Genomic DNA, 19,938 nt, shown 5'->3' on the forward strand with positions numbered 1-19,938 from the left:
CGTTGAAGCAAAGCATCGGCTCCAGTATGTGCTGCTTGTGGACTGTCATGGCGCACGGACGCAGCGTCACTTTCTGTCTCACTGGACGACTGAACATCTTCATCAGAGGGTGAATATTCCTCTTCAGAATCTGAGTCAGCCATTACTTGACGAAGTACTTTGTCAACAGTGAACAAACCTCTCAGAATGGTAAGTTTTCTCTTGCTGTCTTGCGCTCTGCTGCGCTCCGACTACGACCCTCGTCTCCTCGACCGGGAGGCGGTTTTCAAACTCTATAAACTCCAAAACTTTGAATGAAAACACGCCCACAAATGATGCTCAGATTAAAGTTCCAGATGTCCGCCATCTCCTCGTGTAAAGTACTAACTACATGAGGCACCATATTTGCAGCTATAGCTTGTTATGTTCAGCAATGTTGCTTGTCGCAATATTGCGACTTTGGCACTTAAAGGGTTAAGTTGAGATAATTATGATAGATATTTCTTTTTCAGCAATATATCCAATTTTGTATGGAAAATAAATTGTATCTGCGTCCGAGAAATCACTTTCAACTAAGTTATACATTACAAAAACACCTCTCAAGGAAGTGTGTTCATTTTTATTTTCAGTAGAATAATTTAGTTAGCTGCTTTTAAGTTAATTTTCGTCATCATAACTCATCCACAAGTAAAATACAACTATATGTGATGCCAAACGTGTTTAAAATTGTCTACAGTAGTTTGTTTGTTGCTGCGAGTTTTATTTTGAAGAGAACTCGACAGTGTTTAGTCAGTTGTTGGTTTAACTTGACGTTTAGGGTCGCTTCCGGTCACTTCAACCTTTACGACGAGACATGCGACGGAAATACGTCACAGCAGAAAGCATTGTGGGAACTTGTGTTTTTTTTTCTCTGCTGACGAACCACTGCCAGCTGGCACAATTCAAAGCAAGCTGTCTGCCTTCTGGTTCATATTTTTTGCTACTTTATATCTTCTTTCAGGTATTCCCCCCACGGTATGTGGAAGTTCTTGAATTTGTAGCTGTAGGCTGATTTGAAATGGAACTTTGGACATTTTGTTTTAGCTAAATGTAGCTAGTAAATATCGGCTAGCTCGAGTTAGAGGAACAGACAGCCCTGAAAACATACTAATAAACTCTGGGCTTTAGTTTCATGAGGTTTACTGCTTTATTGTATGTCTGTAGATAACAGGAAAAGTGAAACCAAGAGGCTGTAGTACTGTTGTCTTTTCCCAGCACTGTCTCATTGCAGATACACTGATACAGGTATAAATATAAAGGTTTATTGATTTTGAATCACCTCTTTATTTATTTCTCAGGCAGTATGGGTCGTGGCTATATAGTAGAAGATACTGTGGAGAGGTATCTGTCCAAACTATGCGAACAACAAGCAGGTCCAGTCACAGGCCTCCTTATTGGACAGGTAAGATCACATCTGTCTTCTTTCAGATCATGTGTAAAAGTTTGCCATCATTCACTGCACTTACATTTTGAGCACACTGTAACTGTATAACAACAATGTGCAGGCTGCAGAATAAAAATCTGTTGAGGATATATATATACTGTACTAGGTAATGCATGTGTCAACAAGTTGCCAGATTTGATAAATGTGCTGTTTTTATTTTCATAGTAATGTTGTTATTACTGATTTATGCACAGGCAATTAGCTTGTTTAAGCTATTAACCATTCTGTCCGTAAACTTTCTCAATACAGTTAAAAAAAAAAAAAAAAAAAAAGCCAATTATACTTTTAATCAAAGGTGGTAGTCTCGGATGCCTGTTTTTGTTGGACCAGCAGTCCATAGCCCAAAGATACTTGGTTCACTATGGTAAAAAAATAAAGAAAAATACTGGTGACTAGACAATTACTGTTTGGGCTAAATCAAATATTTGATGTGTAAAACGATCTGATTAGTCATAGCAGCTCTTTATCTCATAATATGACATGATGTGAAGTGGAATGGTATGCTGTGTGAAGACTGAAGCGACAGTAACTAATATTAATAACGAAACATTTCAGAGCTCAGCCCAGAGGGATTTTGTCGTCATGGCAATTCGGACACCCCAAAGTGAGGAGTCGACTGCGGCTGGAAACTCTGTAGACAAAGAGTTGGTCTCTGAGCACGCCCGACAGGTAGGGAAAGAGGAACGAGGCTGTGTTACTGTACACACTCGTGTGTACAAAACCGTGTTAAAATGTCCTGTACAGTCACTCAATGTGAGTGTAGTGAAATATTTTCTGGTGCGATGTGCTGAAAGTAAAAGATGACATAATTATGGCAAATGCTGTTAAACTGAAGACCAGCGTTAAAACATATGTATAAAACACATAATGATGAATATTCTAGTAATGATTGATGTTTGATGGTATGTTGTGTGTCTGTAGAGGACACACACACACACAGCTGGAAGATCATAAAGTATAACCTGTAAATGTGGAGTACTCAGAACATAACGGTTTAAACTTTAAGCAATATAACTTTTAAAAGAAGTGTACCAAAAACATAACAATACATAAAGGTATAATATGCATGAAATCTGTCTTAAAATAATAGGGCAAAGTCTGAACATGTCTGGGCATATTCTCTGTAAAAGATGACCTAATGATAACCTGATGATGTCCTCTGTAGGGAGAGATGTAGGGGTGAAATATGATATCCTGACATCATGATCTGACCAGTAGATTTAGAAAAATATAATGATGTCAAAACTGTCACTCCCATCATACGCCCTATAGGTGTAGAAAAATGACCAACTCTCACAGCATAAAAGGCAATGCACAGCTCAGTATCTTCAGTTTTTCTTGTGGTGTTATCACTGCTAAGAACTACTCCTGTAGTTTTGTCGACAATAAATCCTGCTGCCTCCGAGTGCTGACTTCTCCTGATGATTTTTTTGAAGATTGAACATTTGAACAGGGTCAGATCTTAAACTCTGGCCCTTGACTTGCGACTTAGATTCCACTTCATGAGTTTTTAGAACCCATGAAGAGCTTTTATTGATGGAAAACATTAAATAAAAAAACAAAAACAAAGAATCCCCAAGTCCAAATAAGACACAACAAGGAAGGTGGTACAGAACAGCAGAGTTAAGAGCCTGAGGGACTTCCAGTTCCAGACAGCCACTGCAAAAGAGGGCAGTCGGGATAAATCCCAGCTGACAAGAACATCAGGAAGAATGAGAACAGTGGTAATAGAAGCATGAAGAGCTGTGACTGTAAACCCAGCAGATTCCTAGAACAATATCTGAAGTCTCTGTACAGAAACACCCAACGTGCTGCACACAACCCACAAACTCCACAGGTACAGGACTCAAATTTGAGGGGAAAGGACTGTCTGAAAGCTTTCCAGGCTTTTCTTCAGTGCAGAGTTTACAGTGTACAGTGCAGCACGGTTCACATGTGCTGCTGGTTTCCAGGTGTCCAGGATGCTGCCCGGAGGTCTGTCTGTGTTAGGAGTCTTCATCATCACTGATACAGATGCGAAGGACACACTGACCACACTCCGACAGGTGAGTGTTTAAGTCAAACAACTACCGTTTGCTCACACCTTCAGTCAGTTCCAGTCTTTTCCCAAAGCATGCAGCATGTTTTGCTTTTGTAGTTTTTGCAGAATTGTTTGAGTTTTCTAAGTGAATTGTTCAGCGCATACAGCCACCTTAAAATTCAGGAGTTTTACCTGTAAAAAGACACGTTTATAACTCATGGTGATTATCATTAGGCTTGTTTGGACTGCTTTGTTTTGCATGTGTTACGCCATTATCTGTGAGTCCGTCTAGTACAAAACCAAAGGTGTGGTTCTTTAACCCTCCTGTTGTCTTCCTTTATTGTCTGAAAAAAATCCAAAAAATTCAGCAAAAAAAATTCCCCAAATTTCTGAAAATTTGCAAAACCTCCAGGAAGAAAATTCCAATAATTCCTTAAAAGTTTTATTTTGAAAAAAATTTGGCAAGAAATTTCTTGTAAATATTTTCAAAAAAATGAGTAAAAATCTTCCAAAAAAAATCCTAAAAATATCTAAAGTGGTTACATATATATCAGTAAAACTTCTAATATTTTCTTTAAGAACATTCACATAAAAATCAACCAAGTCCAATGAAATTCGCTGGATTTTGGTAGATTTTTTGTGAATGTTCTTAAGAAACATTTTTAACATTTCTTTTTTTCCACCAAAAATATTCAAAGATTTCTCAAAAATGTTGAAAATGTGGACATCAGAAGTTTCACTGTGAAAATATATATTTTTTCCCCCATTTTCAGACTTTAAAACGGGTCAATTTGACCTGCAGGACGACACGAGGGTTAAAACGAGATCATTGATTTTTGTCCACTAGAGAGCAGATAAACCTCACAGTCAGCTGACAGATGCACAACCATTACATATCCTTTGCATTGTGTGACCAAAGCGTTACCCAAACGTTACCTACTTACACATCCAGCAGACTCACAGCAAACATTAACAATCATCTGGAGTTTAAGATTCACTTTATGTTTCCTGTTTATCTACAGCAATGGTTGAGCAACTAAGTTCTGAAAATACATTTACAGATCAGTGTGTTCTCTCTGTCTGATCCCTGTGTGTGTGTTATTGTGTGTGTCTGTGTGTAGCTGGTGTTTGCAGTGGAGAACCTGATCTCCTCGGAGCTGCTGTGGAACCCTGCAGACGATGACGTCACAGACAGCGTTACGCTGCACGTCAACACCAAAACCAGGAAGTATCCTTTCTCCTCAGCCTCATCATTGTCAGGAAGCTTCCAGATACTGTGTGAAGATGTTCTTTAACTCCACACAACAGAACCGTTTGCAGAACCTTCGATGTCAAAGACCCCAAGGTTAGTTTGTGTCTTTCAGAATCAGAATCAGCTTTAATCCTCGTGTCGTCCTGCAGGTCAAAATTGACCCGTTTTAAAGTTTGAAAATGTGGAAAAAAATAATATTTTCAAAGTGAAACTTCTGATGTCCACATTTTCAACATTTTTGGGAAATCTTTGAACATTTTTTGATGGAAAAAAATAAATGTTAAAAATGTTTCTTAAGAACATTCACATAAAATTCTAACAAAATCCAGCAAAATTCACTGGATTTTGTTAGATTTTTTTGTGAATGTTCTTAAAAAAATATTAGAAGTTTTACTGATATATATGGAATCACTTTAGATATTTTTTTAGGATGTTTTAGGAAGATTTTTAAAAATTTTTTGAAAATATTTACAAGAATTTTCTTGCCAAATTCGGGGGATTTTTAAAAAAAATAAAACTTTTAAGGGAAACTTTTAAGGAATTATTGGGAATTGTCTTCCTGAAGGTTTTGCAAATTTTCAGAAATTTGGGGAATTTTTTTGCTGAATTTTTGCATTTTTTTCAGACAAGGAAACAATATTTTTTGGTGCCTGTAAATGAGGACAACAGGAGGGTTAAGAAAAACAACAATTCTATACATGGGCTCTGATAATGTCCAGGCTGATAATCGTTAGAAATAGTTGTTTGTTGCTATATTTAAGGCTGTATTAATGTTCAAAATCTCATGTTGCACCTTTAAACTATCTCTGACTAGCTGTGAAGTTTAGATCTAAATATGCAGCGTTGTGTTTTTGTCTGTTGCAGAGCACAGCCAGACCTGCAGACTGGAAGTACCAGTCAGGTGTGTGTTCCTCCTGGGCCACGGTGTCGTGTTGTCTGAATGTAAACCTGTTGGTTCCGCTGCCACACAACAAAACCAGTGCAGAAAACATGGACAGATGTCTTAAGGTTGGCACACACAATATCACACATGTAATAACACACAGACAAAAATCCATTATTAACCCTCGTGTCGTCCTGCAGGTCAAAATTGACCTGTTTTAAAGTTTGAAAATGTGGAAAAAAATATATATTTTCACAGTGAAATTTCTGATGTCCACATTTTCAACATTTTTGGGAAATATTTGAACATTTTTTGGTGGAAAAAAGAAATGTTAAAAATGTTTCTTAAGAACATTCACAAAAAAATCAACCAAAATCCAGCAAATTTCACTGGATTTTGGTAGATTTTTTTGTGAAGGTTCTTCAAGAAAATATTAGACGTTTTACTGATGTATATGGAATCACTTTAGATATTTTTAGGATTTTTTTGGAAGATTTTTACTCATTTTTTGAAAATATTTACAAGAATTTTCTTGCCAAATTTGGGGGATTATTTTTTAAAATAAAATGTTTAAGGAATTAATGGAATTTTCTTCTTGAAGGTTTTGCAAATTTTCAGAAATTTGGGGAATTTTTTTGCTGAATTTTTTTGGATTTTTTTCAGACAAGGAAACAATATTTTTTGGTGCCTGTAAATGAGGACAACAGGAGGGCTAAGAAGTCCGGTGGAACGATTGTCGTATCACTCTGTGTTTCAGGAGGGACTGAAAGTGTGGGCGAACCAGATTGAAAGTGGAGTTTGTCTGATTGATGGAAAAAAGCTGCCAGAGGACTCAGAGCTCACAGCAGGGCAGGTTGTAGAAATAAAACACTCTGAAAACATTTTACAACATAAGTCTTTGTTTTTTTAGGACACTGATTACCAAAAAAGGCTGTGAATAATTTTGGACTTTGCATTTTTAGTTAAACTGTAAAAAATGTGCTAAAATATATCATTAACATCTCTAATACAATATCTTACTGTCTTTCCTCACTCGTTTATGTGATTTCCAACCAGAGGAAAGCTATTGGACAAATAAAAATTCACTTTAAATTTATTTTTGGGTGTTGACTACATTTATATCCCTGATTTTTTCTAACTTTACCAGCATCTAATGAACTGTAACTGATGAATCCCAGTGAAGTGTTTTAGTCCTATGAGAATTTAAATGAAAATTATGTGCACTAATGATGGAGAGATACTGGATAAATACAGACCTTGACCTTCTCTGGGCTGAAAGAAGTTAAAAAAACCATCTCCAACATAGACTGTTGTCACAATAACTGATTATCTGGATTGTGTGAAAGGCTGAAGTATAATTCTAACCCACTGTGTTTGTCTACAGAGGAGGAATGTGAGACAGATGTACTCTGCTCAGCTTCTCATCACTCCAGTAAGAAACGCAGAAAACACACACAAACACACATTCACTACATCACTTAGAAATGTCCTTATTTATGAAAGAAAGGCTTTTTTTCCATGAAGATAACATTAAATGAATCAGAAATCCAGTCTAGACATTGTTAATGTGGTAAATGACTATTCTAGCTGGAAACAGCTGATTTTTAATGGAATATCTCCATAGAGGTACAGAGGAACATTTCCAGCAACCATCTCTCCTGTGTTCTAATGCTACATTGTGTTAGCTAATGGTGTTGAAAGGCTCATTGATGATTAGAAAACCCTTGTGCAGTTATGTTAGTACATGGAGAAAAGTGGGAGTTTTCATGGAAAACATGGAATTGCCTCGGTGACCCCAAACTTTTGAACGGTAGTGCAACTGGTTGTGTTTTTGTAAGATTATTATTATTATTGAGATGTTTAAACTTGTTCAAAAAATATGATTACATAGCTGCACCTGTAATCTTTTGGAACAAATAGGTATAATTAAACCTTCTGGGTCTCAAAATCCACTGAAGGTGATTAAAGACATGCTTTTTTTCCCCCTTTTTTTAAAGCACCAAAATGACACCATTTAGCAGAGAGAGAAACTGTAAAAACAAAAAGAATCGTGAGATTTGAAACTTTCCAACAGTCTTTGAACTACTCGTGCTGGTCCATTGGAAAACTTACAAAAACTTGCTTGGGGTTCAGATGGAATCCTGAATAATTTTTGCCACTTAAGTGTTGTTAATGCTTTTGCATAGAATGAACTTCCAGAGATGTAGGGCAGGCTCCTTCAGTTAACTGTTTCAAAATAGATTCAAAACTGTTCAAGTAAAGCCACTAAGTTAAGGTGTGTGAGGGTGCACGTGCCTGAGGACGTTGACTTCCTGTGCTCTAGGATGACCAGAGGTTACCAGATGTGGTCCAGCTGTGTGGAGGCAGCGTGTCGGTCAGAGGAGCGATCCACAGCAGAGCTTTCCTACACAGCAACAAACCCAAGGCCAAACTGGCAGAGAAGGTAAGACTTTCCTACAGTGGACAAAGTCAAGTGAAAGTGAAGAGGAATTTCTAATTTTTGCCAGTTAAACCTTCAGCTGCTGAAGAGAGATGTGGTTTCTACGGTGGCCTCGAGGGTTCAGATGCTGCTGGAGGAGGAGGACCAGAGCGGAGACAAACAACAGACAGGTACAAGTTCAGCAGAGTTGCTTCACCGATCGTTTGCTTCTGGCTGTAGATAGTTGAGGTTGAGGTTCAGGGTCGTGGGTGGGTTCGAGGTCAACCAATCCCAGCAGAGAGGCAGGATTTGCACAATGATAGGAAGAGCTGCATTAATTGTAGGCTGAAGACAACCCTCCCTCACAAGAACCAGTTTAACAAAAGTTACAGACAAGTTCAACTATACAGGATGAACAAGAAACAAAGATTAATGTGGAAAATGACTGAATGTGCAGCTGGGTCAGTCCATCTGAAATATCACATTTTTAGAGCAATTTCTGCTCAAGCTTCTCAGATTTGCCTAAAAGGTTTATAACATAAAATGCGGATATTTAGAAAGCTTGAAATTTTAAATATTTTCTCGTAATATATTTATTTTTTGTGGTACAACTTCTCATACCTGCTCAGTTATAGAAGTTTCACCAGAATAACTTTTTCATTTTTGTGACCATGGATTTGATATTAAAACTATTATATAGTTTTGTAGTATTTTGACATGCAGCTACATTTGGTTCAGAAAATATCACTAGTTCACTTCTGCTTTATCATTTTATCTTTGTTCATGTATACTCAAAGATGGGACTTTTCATGGTGGCTTCAATTTTTCATATTTCAACTCAAGCATAATCAGAGATTATTTGATATATTTGTTTTATATCATAGATTCTACACAAAGAGAATCATGAAAAAATAACATTAAAAGTTTAGGCTTTTATCCAGATGAGTTACTGAGATATTATCATCCGGATCAATATATAATTGAGAGACTTTTGAAGTCCATGGGATATATCTGCATACATTTTTATTAAAAGTTAAAAAAAAAACTAATGTTTTTATGTTCATTATGATCATGTCTTTATAAATTCCATAATAAATTTATTATGGAAACAATCACTTATTAATAAAAAATGACTGGATATCACTAAAATGTCAACTAAATAACTAAATAATAAATCTGAATTTAATAACAACCACCTTCTAATTAGCTAAACAATAATAAAATGAGTTTATTCAGAAATAGTTTTGATTGTGTTCTTTTATTAAGACTCCAAAGCTTTTTGCGTTATTTTATATAAAGTAGTGTGTGAGTCAAGTGTGGATTTATCGCATGTCAACAGGTTTACTACAATATCTTTCTAAATAACTTTCAATTTCAATTTTACTCAATTGTATAAATAATATTTTGATGAATCTTTCTCTAAAAATCCCACGTGGTGTTTGGTTGTAGGCGGTCATGTTGATTTTAGGCCTGAAAACAGCAAAAATGTCAACTATGATACAAAAAGTCCCACAATTATATATCGATCCGTCCACATATCGCCTTAAATTTCGATGCTGAAAAAACTCTGCAGACAGTGGGTCAACTTGCCGTTTAAAATGACTAAGTATTTGCCATATCAAGCTGAAATTTAACAATTACCATTTAATATATCCATAGTCGATAGTAGTTAGTAAAAACGGAAACAAATAGATCTTATCCCCCTCACCAAATGTTTCAGTCCTTTCATTATTACTTTCTTAAATTTGTCCATCCGTTTCCCTTTCAGAGCAGCTCTGCCTCCCTCGTCGTGTCTTTTGTCCGGTAAAAGTGAACGGTCCGGTGTGTGTGTGCGACTACCAGTTCAGCGACGAGGGTTTGCCTGAAGTGATCGACCGGCTGAAGGAGATGCTGGACATGGACGCAGCCGAGGAAGACTTAGACACCAGGCAGGAAATGACAGCTGAAGTCACAGAGAGCAGCGTTACAACAGGTGTGTGTTTGGAATCACTGTGTGGTTAATGGATTTATAAAGCAGGATTTTCACACCCTAAAACGTAGTTTCCAGGTGGTCCATTCACTGTATGAAGCTAATGGGTTTTTTTTTTTAAAGTTTTAACTGCATTTTTTAGAGTTGTTTACTGTTATTTTACAGATTTTCCCTGTCTTGTTGAATTACAGGTAATAACCAGTATAATGACAGAAAAAACAGGCCAAAACTGTTTATCTTTTACAGCATCTGACCATAAAATTATGCTATTTAATTTTTTTACATGTTGACTGAAAAACTGCAAATAACATTTGCATCAAAGTCAGTGTTTTTAAGAATAGTAATTTGTTATTTTCCAATATGTGATCAAACAATTACACTGTTGAACTGAATTTAAATCATCTAAAAATACAATTATATTAGAATTATTTGCTGCTGAACATTTCAGTATTCCAGCGTTTTTTAGAATTATTTTCCTGGCACCCTTGCTGCTAAATTTTTACTTTTTTTAGAGAATTTTTTCTACAGTGAATGAACCATATATCTGCTTGCACCAATCATTTATCTGTAAACCACAGTGGTATGACAGATGGTCCTTTTTTAAGTTTTTAATTACTCAAATTACTAGATCAGTAACAGCAAAGTTGCATCAACTCCTTTGTAAAACACCCTAAATCTATTTAAATATAAAATGATCAACAACTTTTGGTCAAAGTTGAACTACAGGACATTAGAAACCTGTCTGTCTGTCTGTCTATCTATCTATCTCAATTCTCGGCAGTTCATGTTTCCACATCACACTCTGATTGGCCGTAAACTGGCTGTGATGTCATAAAATCCTGCTATTTTTTACACGTGATGAGGTTAGAGGAGAATAAAGCTCCTCCTCGGGCAGTGGACTCTGAACTCTGCATGGATCGTTCAAACATTACTGTAGAGTCACTGTTTGCTCAGTCTGAAATTTGTAAAGGCAAACATCCCTGTTGTCCAGAGTCACGTTCTGATTTAACCAGCCTGGATGAGGGAAACACTGCGTTAATGGTAAACTTTACAGATCAGACCATTTTTTGCTGGAAAAAACCTAGTCGCTGGCTATGTATAGACTGAACCAATCTCAAACAGTTTCTCTTTCTATGAATATATCCCTGGACAACACATAGAACATTTAATAACAAAGTGATGTCAACTGCTTATTTCATCTTTGAAATGAAAACATCATATTGACATGTCAACAATGTGGATGAAAAATTGATTTTCACCAGAGGGGGATCTTTAAAATGTACCACAGGGGAGTTATGATAGCTAAACACCTGTAAGTAATGGCTGGTTTTATATTATTGTAGTTCATAAATTGTGTGTTTTGTGTTTTCAGAACCCACTGTGGAAACTGTTAAAGCATCAGAGCCCAAGAAAAACAACTACATCGGTAAAACACTCATTCATTGTCAGTCATTGATACATTAGCTTAATATTCATGTGTGTTTTCATCTAACCTTTTTCATAGCTTGTTCAATTGAACCTTTTATAGTAATATTATGTTAGGATCCAATCCAGTAATAAATAGAAAAGCTCTCAGAGAGCGCAGTACTCCTCCAAAGCTGCTCATTCCCCCACATGGCATTGTCAGAAAAGCAGCATTTATTTATTTATTAGTTACTGACGATCAGAAATCACGGCACCACAGAATGTGTCCATTTAATATAGATGTACTCACAAACAAAATGACCTTGCACTGAGCACAGGCGTGTGTTCTGCATGTGTACGTTATGTACAGATACCGAATCACGTGACCTAAATATGAAGCGGGCGGCAGGAATTGATGGGACTCAGAAACACCCCAACAATTTAATCAGAAATCTTTAACAAATCTGTGGATCCAGACTATAAGCCGCATCACTGCCAAAATCTAATCACTTGGTCCTTGTGTCATTTCTGACCTTCTCTGAAAATTTCATCCAAATCCGTTGGTCTGTTTTTGAGTGATGTTGCTGACAGACAGACAGACAGACCTACAGCAATCGTTACAGAACTCTACCACGTTCCTTGGCGGAGTAGAAATATGAATTTTAGAGGAACGAAAACTGGAGGTTGTGTAGAGAAACAACGCGATTGTTCAACTGGATGTCTCTTGTAGGTTCTTGAAGACGTTCAGAAGAAAAGCATCAGAGCAGAAGAACGTCTTCAAGAACCTGCCAAGATGAGAATTGGAATGTCTTCAAGAACCTACAAGAGAAGTCCAGTTGATTTGCAAACAGTCAATCCTTAGCAGAGTAAAAACTAAACAGCTTCATCTACTGTAATAAACCAGTGGCATTTAGCACTTCTTCATTTGTTAAAAATTGACTGCTGAAATTAAAATGTTATTTACATGCTTCTGACCTGGTTCTCATCCTCTGTCTTGTGTAGGTGTTGCCATGGCTACTGCTGTCGCTCTTCTCGCCACTGCTGCCTCGATGCTGTATCTCAACGACATCTGAGGAACCTGCACACGCCTCAATAAAGTGTTATGTTTTGAACATTTCTTCCAAATATCTGTTTGAAATCCATGACTAATAAGCCCCTTAATGGTTAAAAACACCAAACACACTCTGCCACATTCAATGAACACAACCTAGATTCAACATTTTAAAGTTTAGTTGCTTGTTAAAGTGTTAAAGTTACAGCGCTTATCTCTTATTCTTTCTTTATAAGTTCAGCTTATCACATGCTATAAATCAGACCAGCACCTATGTGTAGTTTCCCAAGTCCTGATCTTAAGTAATATCAGAATCTTTAAAGTGTAATGCTGCACAATTAATTGAAATATTATCAAAAGTGCAACATGGCCAAGTGCAATATCCAAATCACAGCAGCAGCAATTTTTTGATAAAGCTAAAATGTGTCACAACAAACTGTTATTAATGAAGCACCGTGGAGCTACAGAGCTACAAAACATGTTGTCTAGATGTAAGGGAATGGACTTGTTTGGTACAGACTGCAGCAAAAACAACACCATGTTTTTATATTTATTAAGCTGAAATGAAATGCAAAAGTTATCATTTTATTTGTTCAGCTGAGCCCATTTTTTTTCAGTTGCGATGCTGCGCACACGCACACGCACACGCATGCACGCATGCACGCACACATCAGATGACAGTGGAAAAGAGCTGCGCCGTGGAGGAGGTAGAGCTCAGGACTGTCAGAAATGTGTCCTGAATGAGGCGTTAATGCTGCAGAGACCACATTCTCTAGATGTAAAGGATGTGTCTGCTGGCTACAGACTGCTGCAGAGTCACACCGTCTCTGTGGGAGATGTGTGAAACAAATGCAAAAAATGCCTCAACCACAAAAAATGGGACTCATTTTAAAGTATATAAGCACAGTGTGTCTCTTATTTTCCATATCATTCATTCAGCCTTAGTGTTGCTTTGCATTGCGTGAGATCGGTTTTAATTGACCTGAGTTTAAATGACACACAATTAACTTGATGCATCAGGTCATGCATTCCTAAATAAAACACTTAAAATGTGCTCCACCTCAATTATAATTTTAAATTTTTAGACAGATTTAACTTGTCTGGCTTCAGGGTAGCCGATGTTTCCTCTGTGTGGAGAATAAAATGCACGAGAAGAGGAGGGGAAAAGTAAGAAAACACTTTATTTATGTATCTGACAGGAGGGAAAGTGTGCAGGACTCCTCTTACAGGTGGAGTTTGAACCTGACAGTTGACTGTGGTCACTGTTTGACTTGTCCAGAGCTCAACGTACCCAGAGTCCTGCTCAGCCCAGATCTACTGAGCTTTGACCCTCGGAGGCCGATAACAGCTCTGTCTGCAGGTGCAGCTTATCAACAGGTCGGTTGGAGAAAGAGCGACGTTTTAAACTGAAAATCTGTGTTCTGACCTCTCTGTTAGGAAGAGGAGGAGGAACCACACGGACATCAGCTCTCAGATAGTTTCACTCAGGAGCAGAGACGTCCCGGACAGTGCTTCGGACCTCTAATCCCGAGAATCAGCCGAGAACTTCACAAAGCGTTAGAAAGTTTGTGTTCCTGAAGATGGAGAGAGGCGTCATGTTGAGTAGAGATCTTCCAGACATTGAGGTACATTAATATGAGAATGTTCTCTACTTGTTTTGCCTCTTTTCACAGCTGGATTCTCTGATTTACTGTCTTCATTAGTGAACTGTTTGCACTGTCCTCATGTAGATGGATAGATAGATAGATAGATAGATAGATACTTTATTAATTAACTCGTGTACATTATGTGGGAATAAGCCCATTTTAAATTCATTTTAGTTACCCTTTATAAGACCATTTGTTGTTACTACTGTGTTTGGACATGACGTAGTAGAATACAGTCGCTGTAAATGAAATCTGTTTAGGAATTTTTACAAGCACAAATGGGGATTTTGGGCTTAACCTCCAGCATTGTAGACAGAAAACTAATCCGAGGCCCCACAAGTCCTCACACTTTGCACATGACTGACCCAGTGTTGAACCGATGTTTAATGATGTGAGTTTTACAGCATAAACTGAACATATTTACATCTTATCTAGTAGTCCTGTAGTCACTTCTGAATCATCTCCACCTATAGAAACTCCAACCACATGCAGACACAACACAGTTTTCAACCGAATTTAAGGGATGTAAAGGGTTATTTGTCAAGATCAGAGTTTTCATTCATTAGTTTGTCATTACAACAAATGCTTCTTAGCCTGTGAAAACAGTCTTTTGTGGTTCTGAAGTGGAGTTTTTGTAATCAGACATGAAATAACCCTGATGATGTCATTACTGGGAAATGTAGGACCTGAAATTTTAGAATTAAAAGTTAGAATATCTCAGCCTCTGCATCTGTCCCATGTGATTCTCTAACCTACATGGAAGAGGAATATTAAATTTCTAATATGTCCCTTTAAGAACACCAGAAACATTATTGCAGAAATATGTTAAAATAAAATGTAATGCATTGTTAAAAAGTCCTGCAACACTCTGTCTTTGAGGAGCACATGATGGGTTCTGCCTTGCAGGAAAATAATGCAAATGGAAGGGACAAGAGAGTACAAAATGGACAAGATTTATTTCAGTGGCACCTTTGTAGAGTCTAAGTCTTAAGCCTCGTTATGTGCGTCCAACATGGTCTTACATAACAAACCATGTGTTACTGTACGAGCTGCAGATAAGAATCATGTGGCACGAGTGGAGTTGGAGCAATAGATTCAACTGATCTCATAAAGTTCTGTATTTATTTAACACATGAATGAGATTCTTTTTGTGTAAAACAAATGATTAGTGACTGCACGGTTTAAAAAAGAACGTCCAATCTGCCCCTTTACATGAGTTGGAAGTGGAAATTATTCTGATTGTACACAACACAATGTAAATGGAAAGCATTACATTGTTATTTTAAGAGTTCTTATTTTGAGCTAATTATAGTGGTGACGGGGTCAGAGCCACCACAGACCACAGTCTGACCACACACACCTAATAGTGAAACCATTTAGAGAACTGCACTTATAGCTTTGAAAGTGGAGCTAGACAGAGTAACTTCTGCTTTACTGGCGAAACTTTTATGCAGAAGCATGTCTCTGCAACTGTTGTGCAACCACAGAGAACCAGTCAGAAAATGTTTACAGTGATTTAAAGATTTCATAGTACTGTCACTGAATGTGACTGAATGTCACAGAATCCAGTCCAGATTGTACCAAGATGTCAGTGTAGGACAGCATTCCTTTCTTCCTTTCCTCCGTTATGTATTAATGCCTCGGATCACATCACCTCAGCGCGTTGACCCGGCACCTCACCAATATCTTATCTCCACCACAACCATCCAAACAAACAGCGTTCATACCAGCACAGCTGCGTCCGTGATAGAAAGACAGATAACACGACAAGTTCACCTCCTTTATCAGCCACAATCTCAATGTTCTGGTGAGCAAAGGGATGCAGTTAAAAATTATAATAATAGATTTTGAACAATGTTTCATTCGCACACATTATGACACAGATCTTAGAGTATTGATAAGATGTTTGCACTGTCCTCATGTAGATAGATAGATAGATAGACTATAGTTAGATAGATAGATAGATAGATAGATAGATAGATAGATAGATAGATAGATAGATAGATAGATAGATAGATAGATAGATAGACATATAGATAGACATATAGATAGATAGATAGATAGATAGATAGATAGATAGACATATAGATAGATAGATAGATAGATAGATAGATAGATAGATAGATAGATAGATAGATAGATAGATAGATAGATAGATGGACTATAGTTAGATAGATAGATAGATAGATAGATAGATAGATAGATAGATAGATAGACATATAGATAGATAGATAGATAGATAGATAGATAGATAGATAGATAGATAGATAGATAGATAGATAGATAGATAGATAGATAGATAGACTATAGTTAGATAGATAGATAGATAGATAGATAGATAGATAGATAGATAGATAGATAGATAGATAGATAGATAGATAGATAGATAGATAGACATAGATAGACATATAGATAGATAGATAGATAGATAGATAGATAGATAGATAGATAGATAGATAGATAGATAGATAGATAGATAGATAGATAGATAGATAGATAGACATATAGATAGATAGATAGATCTTGAGAACATTGAGATCTTTGTCACTATTGTGAGGAAAAATATAAGATATGTATTACTTTAAGACATGGAAAATTGCTGATCTCATGATGTTGGAATAAAAAGAAACACAGCAAAAGAAACAGCTGTTACTGGTTTCCATAAATAAGCTCACGTCCATCAGAGTCTAAGAGTCTGTTTCACTTGTTTTTCTTTCCAGAGCATCTTGAGTCTGAACCCCAGAGTGAAGACTCATGCTCAGATCGTGTCCACAGCAAGTAAGAAGAAAGAAAAGAAGCACTGGAAGAGAAACCCTGAGAGGAACTGTGATGTGAGACACACAAACACACACATAGGGCTTTAGGGCTTAGTTCTGGTTCAAAGTTTAGGAAAGTTAAAGTGTGTTTATGTCTCTTACACTATTTCAATTCCTGTTTTAGTTTTCTCTGCTTTTTCTTTCAGTCTTGTGTGAAGTTGGAGAACAACTTTGACGACATCAAACACACAACGCTGAGCGAGAGAGGAGCTCTACGAGAAGCGCTGAGGTCAGAGTGAACTTGACTTGTAATAAACACTAAAGCTGCCTACATTTAGCAGGATGAACACAGGCTGTTTGATCATTCTCAGAAAGCAGCAGTGCAGCACTTTAGAAGATGTGGTGATGTCTCCTGCAGGCAAAAGAAGCAATAGATGCTACAATATGAACACTTTTGACATCTGCAGACCATAAATGTTGCTGCTGCAGACTGAAATGTCTAGAAAATGGTTAAATCTGTTGCAAATTTTACACAAACATCCATCATCCCCTGCTTTGGTGGTTCCACAACTTTTTAATTAGCTGCATCATCAGGTCAAAATGAGGCATTTCCCACTGCTTTAGTTATGGCAAAAAAAGTCATTATTTCATTGCAAATGGTCAGTTTTTGAAAATAGACTATTAATGTTGCTGCAGGAGACAGTTAAATCTGTATGTTGTGGCATTAATTTAGTACTATCATCTGTTACTACAGCTAGTTATAGCAGCTCTTAATCTCACAAAATGACAATAACCAAGTGCCTGTTTTAGCAGAAGCATTTTTAATGGTCAATCCATACATCTTGTTAAATTTATTATGTATTTATTGCAGCTTAACTGACTGTATTAGGGATTATTGTTAGATATAACTGAGGAAAATGTGATAAAAATGTTCAGTAATCATCATTGTTGCTTTGCTTCAGTAGCCCCCGTTTGTAGGATTTGACTATTTTTTCATTGTAAGGATTTCTATTAATTAAACTGTCAGACAGCACTGAGTTCTAATACTTTATGTGAACTGTCGGGTGGTGCTGACTTCACATTTTTTCACATTTGATGTTTCTAGTGGGCTGCACAGTGGTGTAGTGGTTAGCACTTTCGCCTTGCAGCAAGAAGGTCCCTGGTTCGCGTCCCGGCTTTCCCGGGATCTTTCTGCATGGAGTTTGCATGTTCTCCCTGTGCATGCGTGGGTTTTCTCCGGGTACTCCGGCTTCCTCCCACAGTCCAAAAATATGCTGAGGTTAATTGATCATTCTAAATTGCCCGTAGGTGTGAAAGTGAGAGTGATTGTTTGTCTCTGTATGTAGCCCTGTGACAGACTGGTGACCTGTCTAGGGTGTCCCCTGCCTTCACCTGAGTCAGCTGGGATAGACTCCAGCCCCCCCCCGCGACCCTAGTGAGGATTAAGCGGTGTATAGATAATGGATGGATGTTTCTGGTGTGTTTAATCAAAGTAAAATCTGTGTTTAGGTGTCTGAAATGTGCCGATGCTCCCTGTCAGAAGAGCTGCCCGACAAACCTGGACATCAAGTCATTTATTACAAGTATCTCCAATAAGGTAAAGTGAAAAACACACACACACACACACACACACACACACACACACACACACACACACACACACACACACACACACACACACACACACACACACACACACACACACACACACACACACACACACACACACACACACACACACACACACACACTGCTCCTTGCATGCATTTGAGAGTGCAGTTATGCTGAACAGCAGTCTTCTGATGTTCAAGTTAAGAGAACTGAAGAAAATGCATTTTTGTGGTCATGCTGTGTCTTTTTGTGGTTGTTTTGTGTGTCTTTGTGCTCATTTTGTTCCTTTTTTGACCATTTTCAGACTGTTTTGTGGGTAATTTAGGTGTTTTTTTTTGGTCATTTTTTGTATTTTTGAGATCATTTTGTGCCCCTTGTGGCCATTTTCAGTCTGTTTGTGGTAATTTTAGGTGTTTTTGTGGTCATTTTGCAACTTTTTGTAGTTCTCTCATCATTTTGTGTCTATATATGATAATCATCTGTCTCACTGAGTCATTTTGTGTTTTTCTGTGGTCATTTTGTGTCATTTTTTGTCATTTTGAACGTTTTTGTGGTCATGTTGTGTCTTTTTGTGGTTGTTTTGTGTGTCTGTGCTCATTTTGTTCCTTTTATGGTCATTTTCAGACTGTTTTGTGGGCATTTTCGGTCTTTTGTGGTTATTCTGTGCATTTTTGTGGTGATTTTGCACCCTTTTTTGGCAGTTTTTAGTCTGTTTGTGGTAATTTTAAGTGTTTTGTTGTCATTTTGTGTGTCCCTGTAGTCATTTTGCAACTTTTTGTAGTTATTTTGTGTCTCATCATTTTGTGTTTTTCTGTGGTCCTTTGTGTTATTTTATAACACAGAATAACAAACCGTGTCTGTGTCCGAGAAATCCCTTTCAGCTAAGTTCCCCGTTACAAAAACACCTCTCCAGGAAGTGTGTTAATTCCAGATCACATGACCTGCTCCACATGATGTCATTTCCTCCTGAAGAAAAGCCTGGCCAGACTCCAAGGCTTTCTGACTTATTTAATATAAAGTAGTCAACAGGTTTACTACAATATCTTTAGAAATAACTTTCAATTTCAATTTTACTCAGTTGTATATATAATATTTAGAATAATCTTTCTCTAAAAATACCATGTAGTGTTTGGTTATAGGCGGCCATATTGATTTAAGGCCTGAAAACAGCAAAAATGTCAACTATGATACAAAAAGTCCGACAATTATATATTGTCCCATCTGTTCTTTCGTTCATGCTTGTGTGTGTTTTTGGTGTGTTTAACAGAACTACTATGGAGCAGCTCGAGCCATTCTGTCTGACAATCCTCTGGGTCTGACCTGTGGGATGGTTTGTCCCACGTCAGACTTGTGCGTTGGAGGCTGCAACCTGTACGCTTCTGAGGAAGGACCCATCAACATCGGAGGCTTACAGCAGTTTGCTACTGAGGTACGACTGGTTTAGTTTGCAGAAAATACATCAGCT

At 37.4% G+C, this 19,938-nt stretch overlaps 2 protein-coding genes across 5 annotated transcripts in view; both read left to right on the plus strand.

Moving 5' to 3' along the window:
- odr4 (odr-4 GPCR localization factor homolog) lies at positions 1 to 14,036 on the plus strand. 4 transcript variants are annotated; one of them, XM_055014379.1, is made up of 15 exons: positions 836 to 993; positions 1,317 to 1,420; positions 2,018 to 2,131; positions 3,415 to 3,507; positions 4,604 to 4,710; positions 4,791 to 4,827; positions 5,599 to 5,742; positions 6,375 to 6,470; positions 7,002 to 7,049; positions 7,941 to 8,060; positions 8,137 to 8,227; positions 9,805 to 10,008; positions 11,378 to 11,431; positions 12,412 to 12,508; positions 13,898 to 14,036. In XM_055014379.1, the coding sequence occupies exons 2-14, from the start codon at positions 1,322 to 1,324 to the stop codon at positions 12,480 to 12,482; spliced, it is 1,278 nt and encodes a 425-aa protein (XP_054870354.1). In that variant the 5' UTR covers positions 836 to 993; positions 1,317 to 1,321; the 3' UTR covers positions 12,483 to 12,508; positions 13,898 to 14,036. The 4 variants fall into 4 exon arrangements, with proteins under 4 accessions (XP_054870353.1, XP_054870354.1, XP_054870352.1 ...); XM_055014378.1 differs by lacking the exons at positions 836 to 993; positions 13,898 to 14,036 and adding an exon at positions 1 to 189 and having other exon boundaries at positions 12,412 to 12,534; XM_055014377.1 differs by lacking the exon at positions 13,898 to 14,036 and having other exon boundaries at positions 12,412 to 12,534.
- The window catches only part of dpydb (dihydropyrimidine dehydrogenase b), a 25,359-nt gene continuing 19,370 nt past the window's right edge, over positions 13,950 to 19,938 (plus strand). Inside the window, exons 1-5 of the mRNA XM_023290864.3 lie at positions 13,950 to 14,085; positions 16,827 to 16,937; positions 17,069 to 17,151; positions 18,372 to 18,459; positions 19,741 to 19,902. Of these exons, the coding sequence (XP_023146632.1) occupies positions 14,041 to 14,085; positions 16,827 to 16,937; positions 17,069 to 17,151; positions 18,372 to 18,459; positions 19,741 to 19,902 (489 nt within the window). The 5' untranslated portion in view covers positions 13,950 to 14,040. The remainder of the gene's footprint in view (positions 14,086 to 16,826; positions 16,938 to 17,068; positions 17,152 to 18,371; positions 18,460 to 19,740; positions 19,903 to 19,938) is intronic.

Source organism: Amphiprion ocellaris, chromosome 10 (assembly GCF_022539595.1).
Source record: "Amphiprion ocellaris isolate individual 3 ecotype Okinawa chromosome 10, ASM2253959v1, whole genome shotgun sequence".
NCBI lineage: Eukaryota > Metazoa > Chordata > Actinopteri > Pomacentridae > Amphiprion > Amphiprion ocellaris.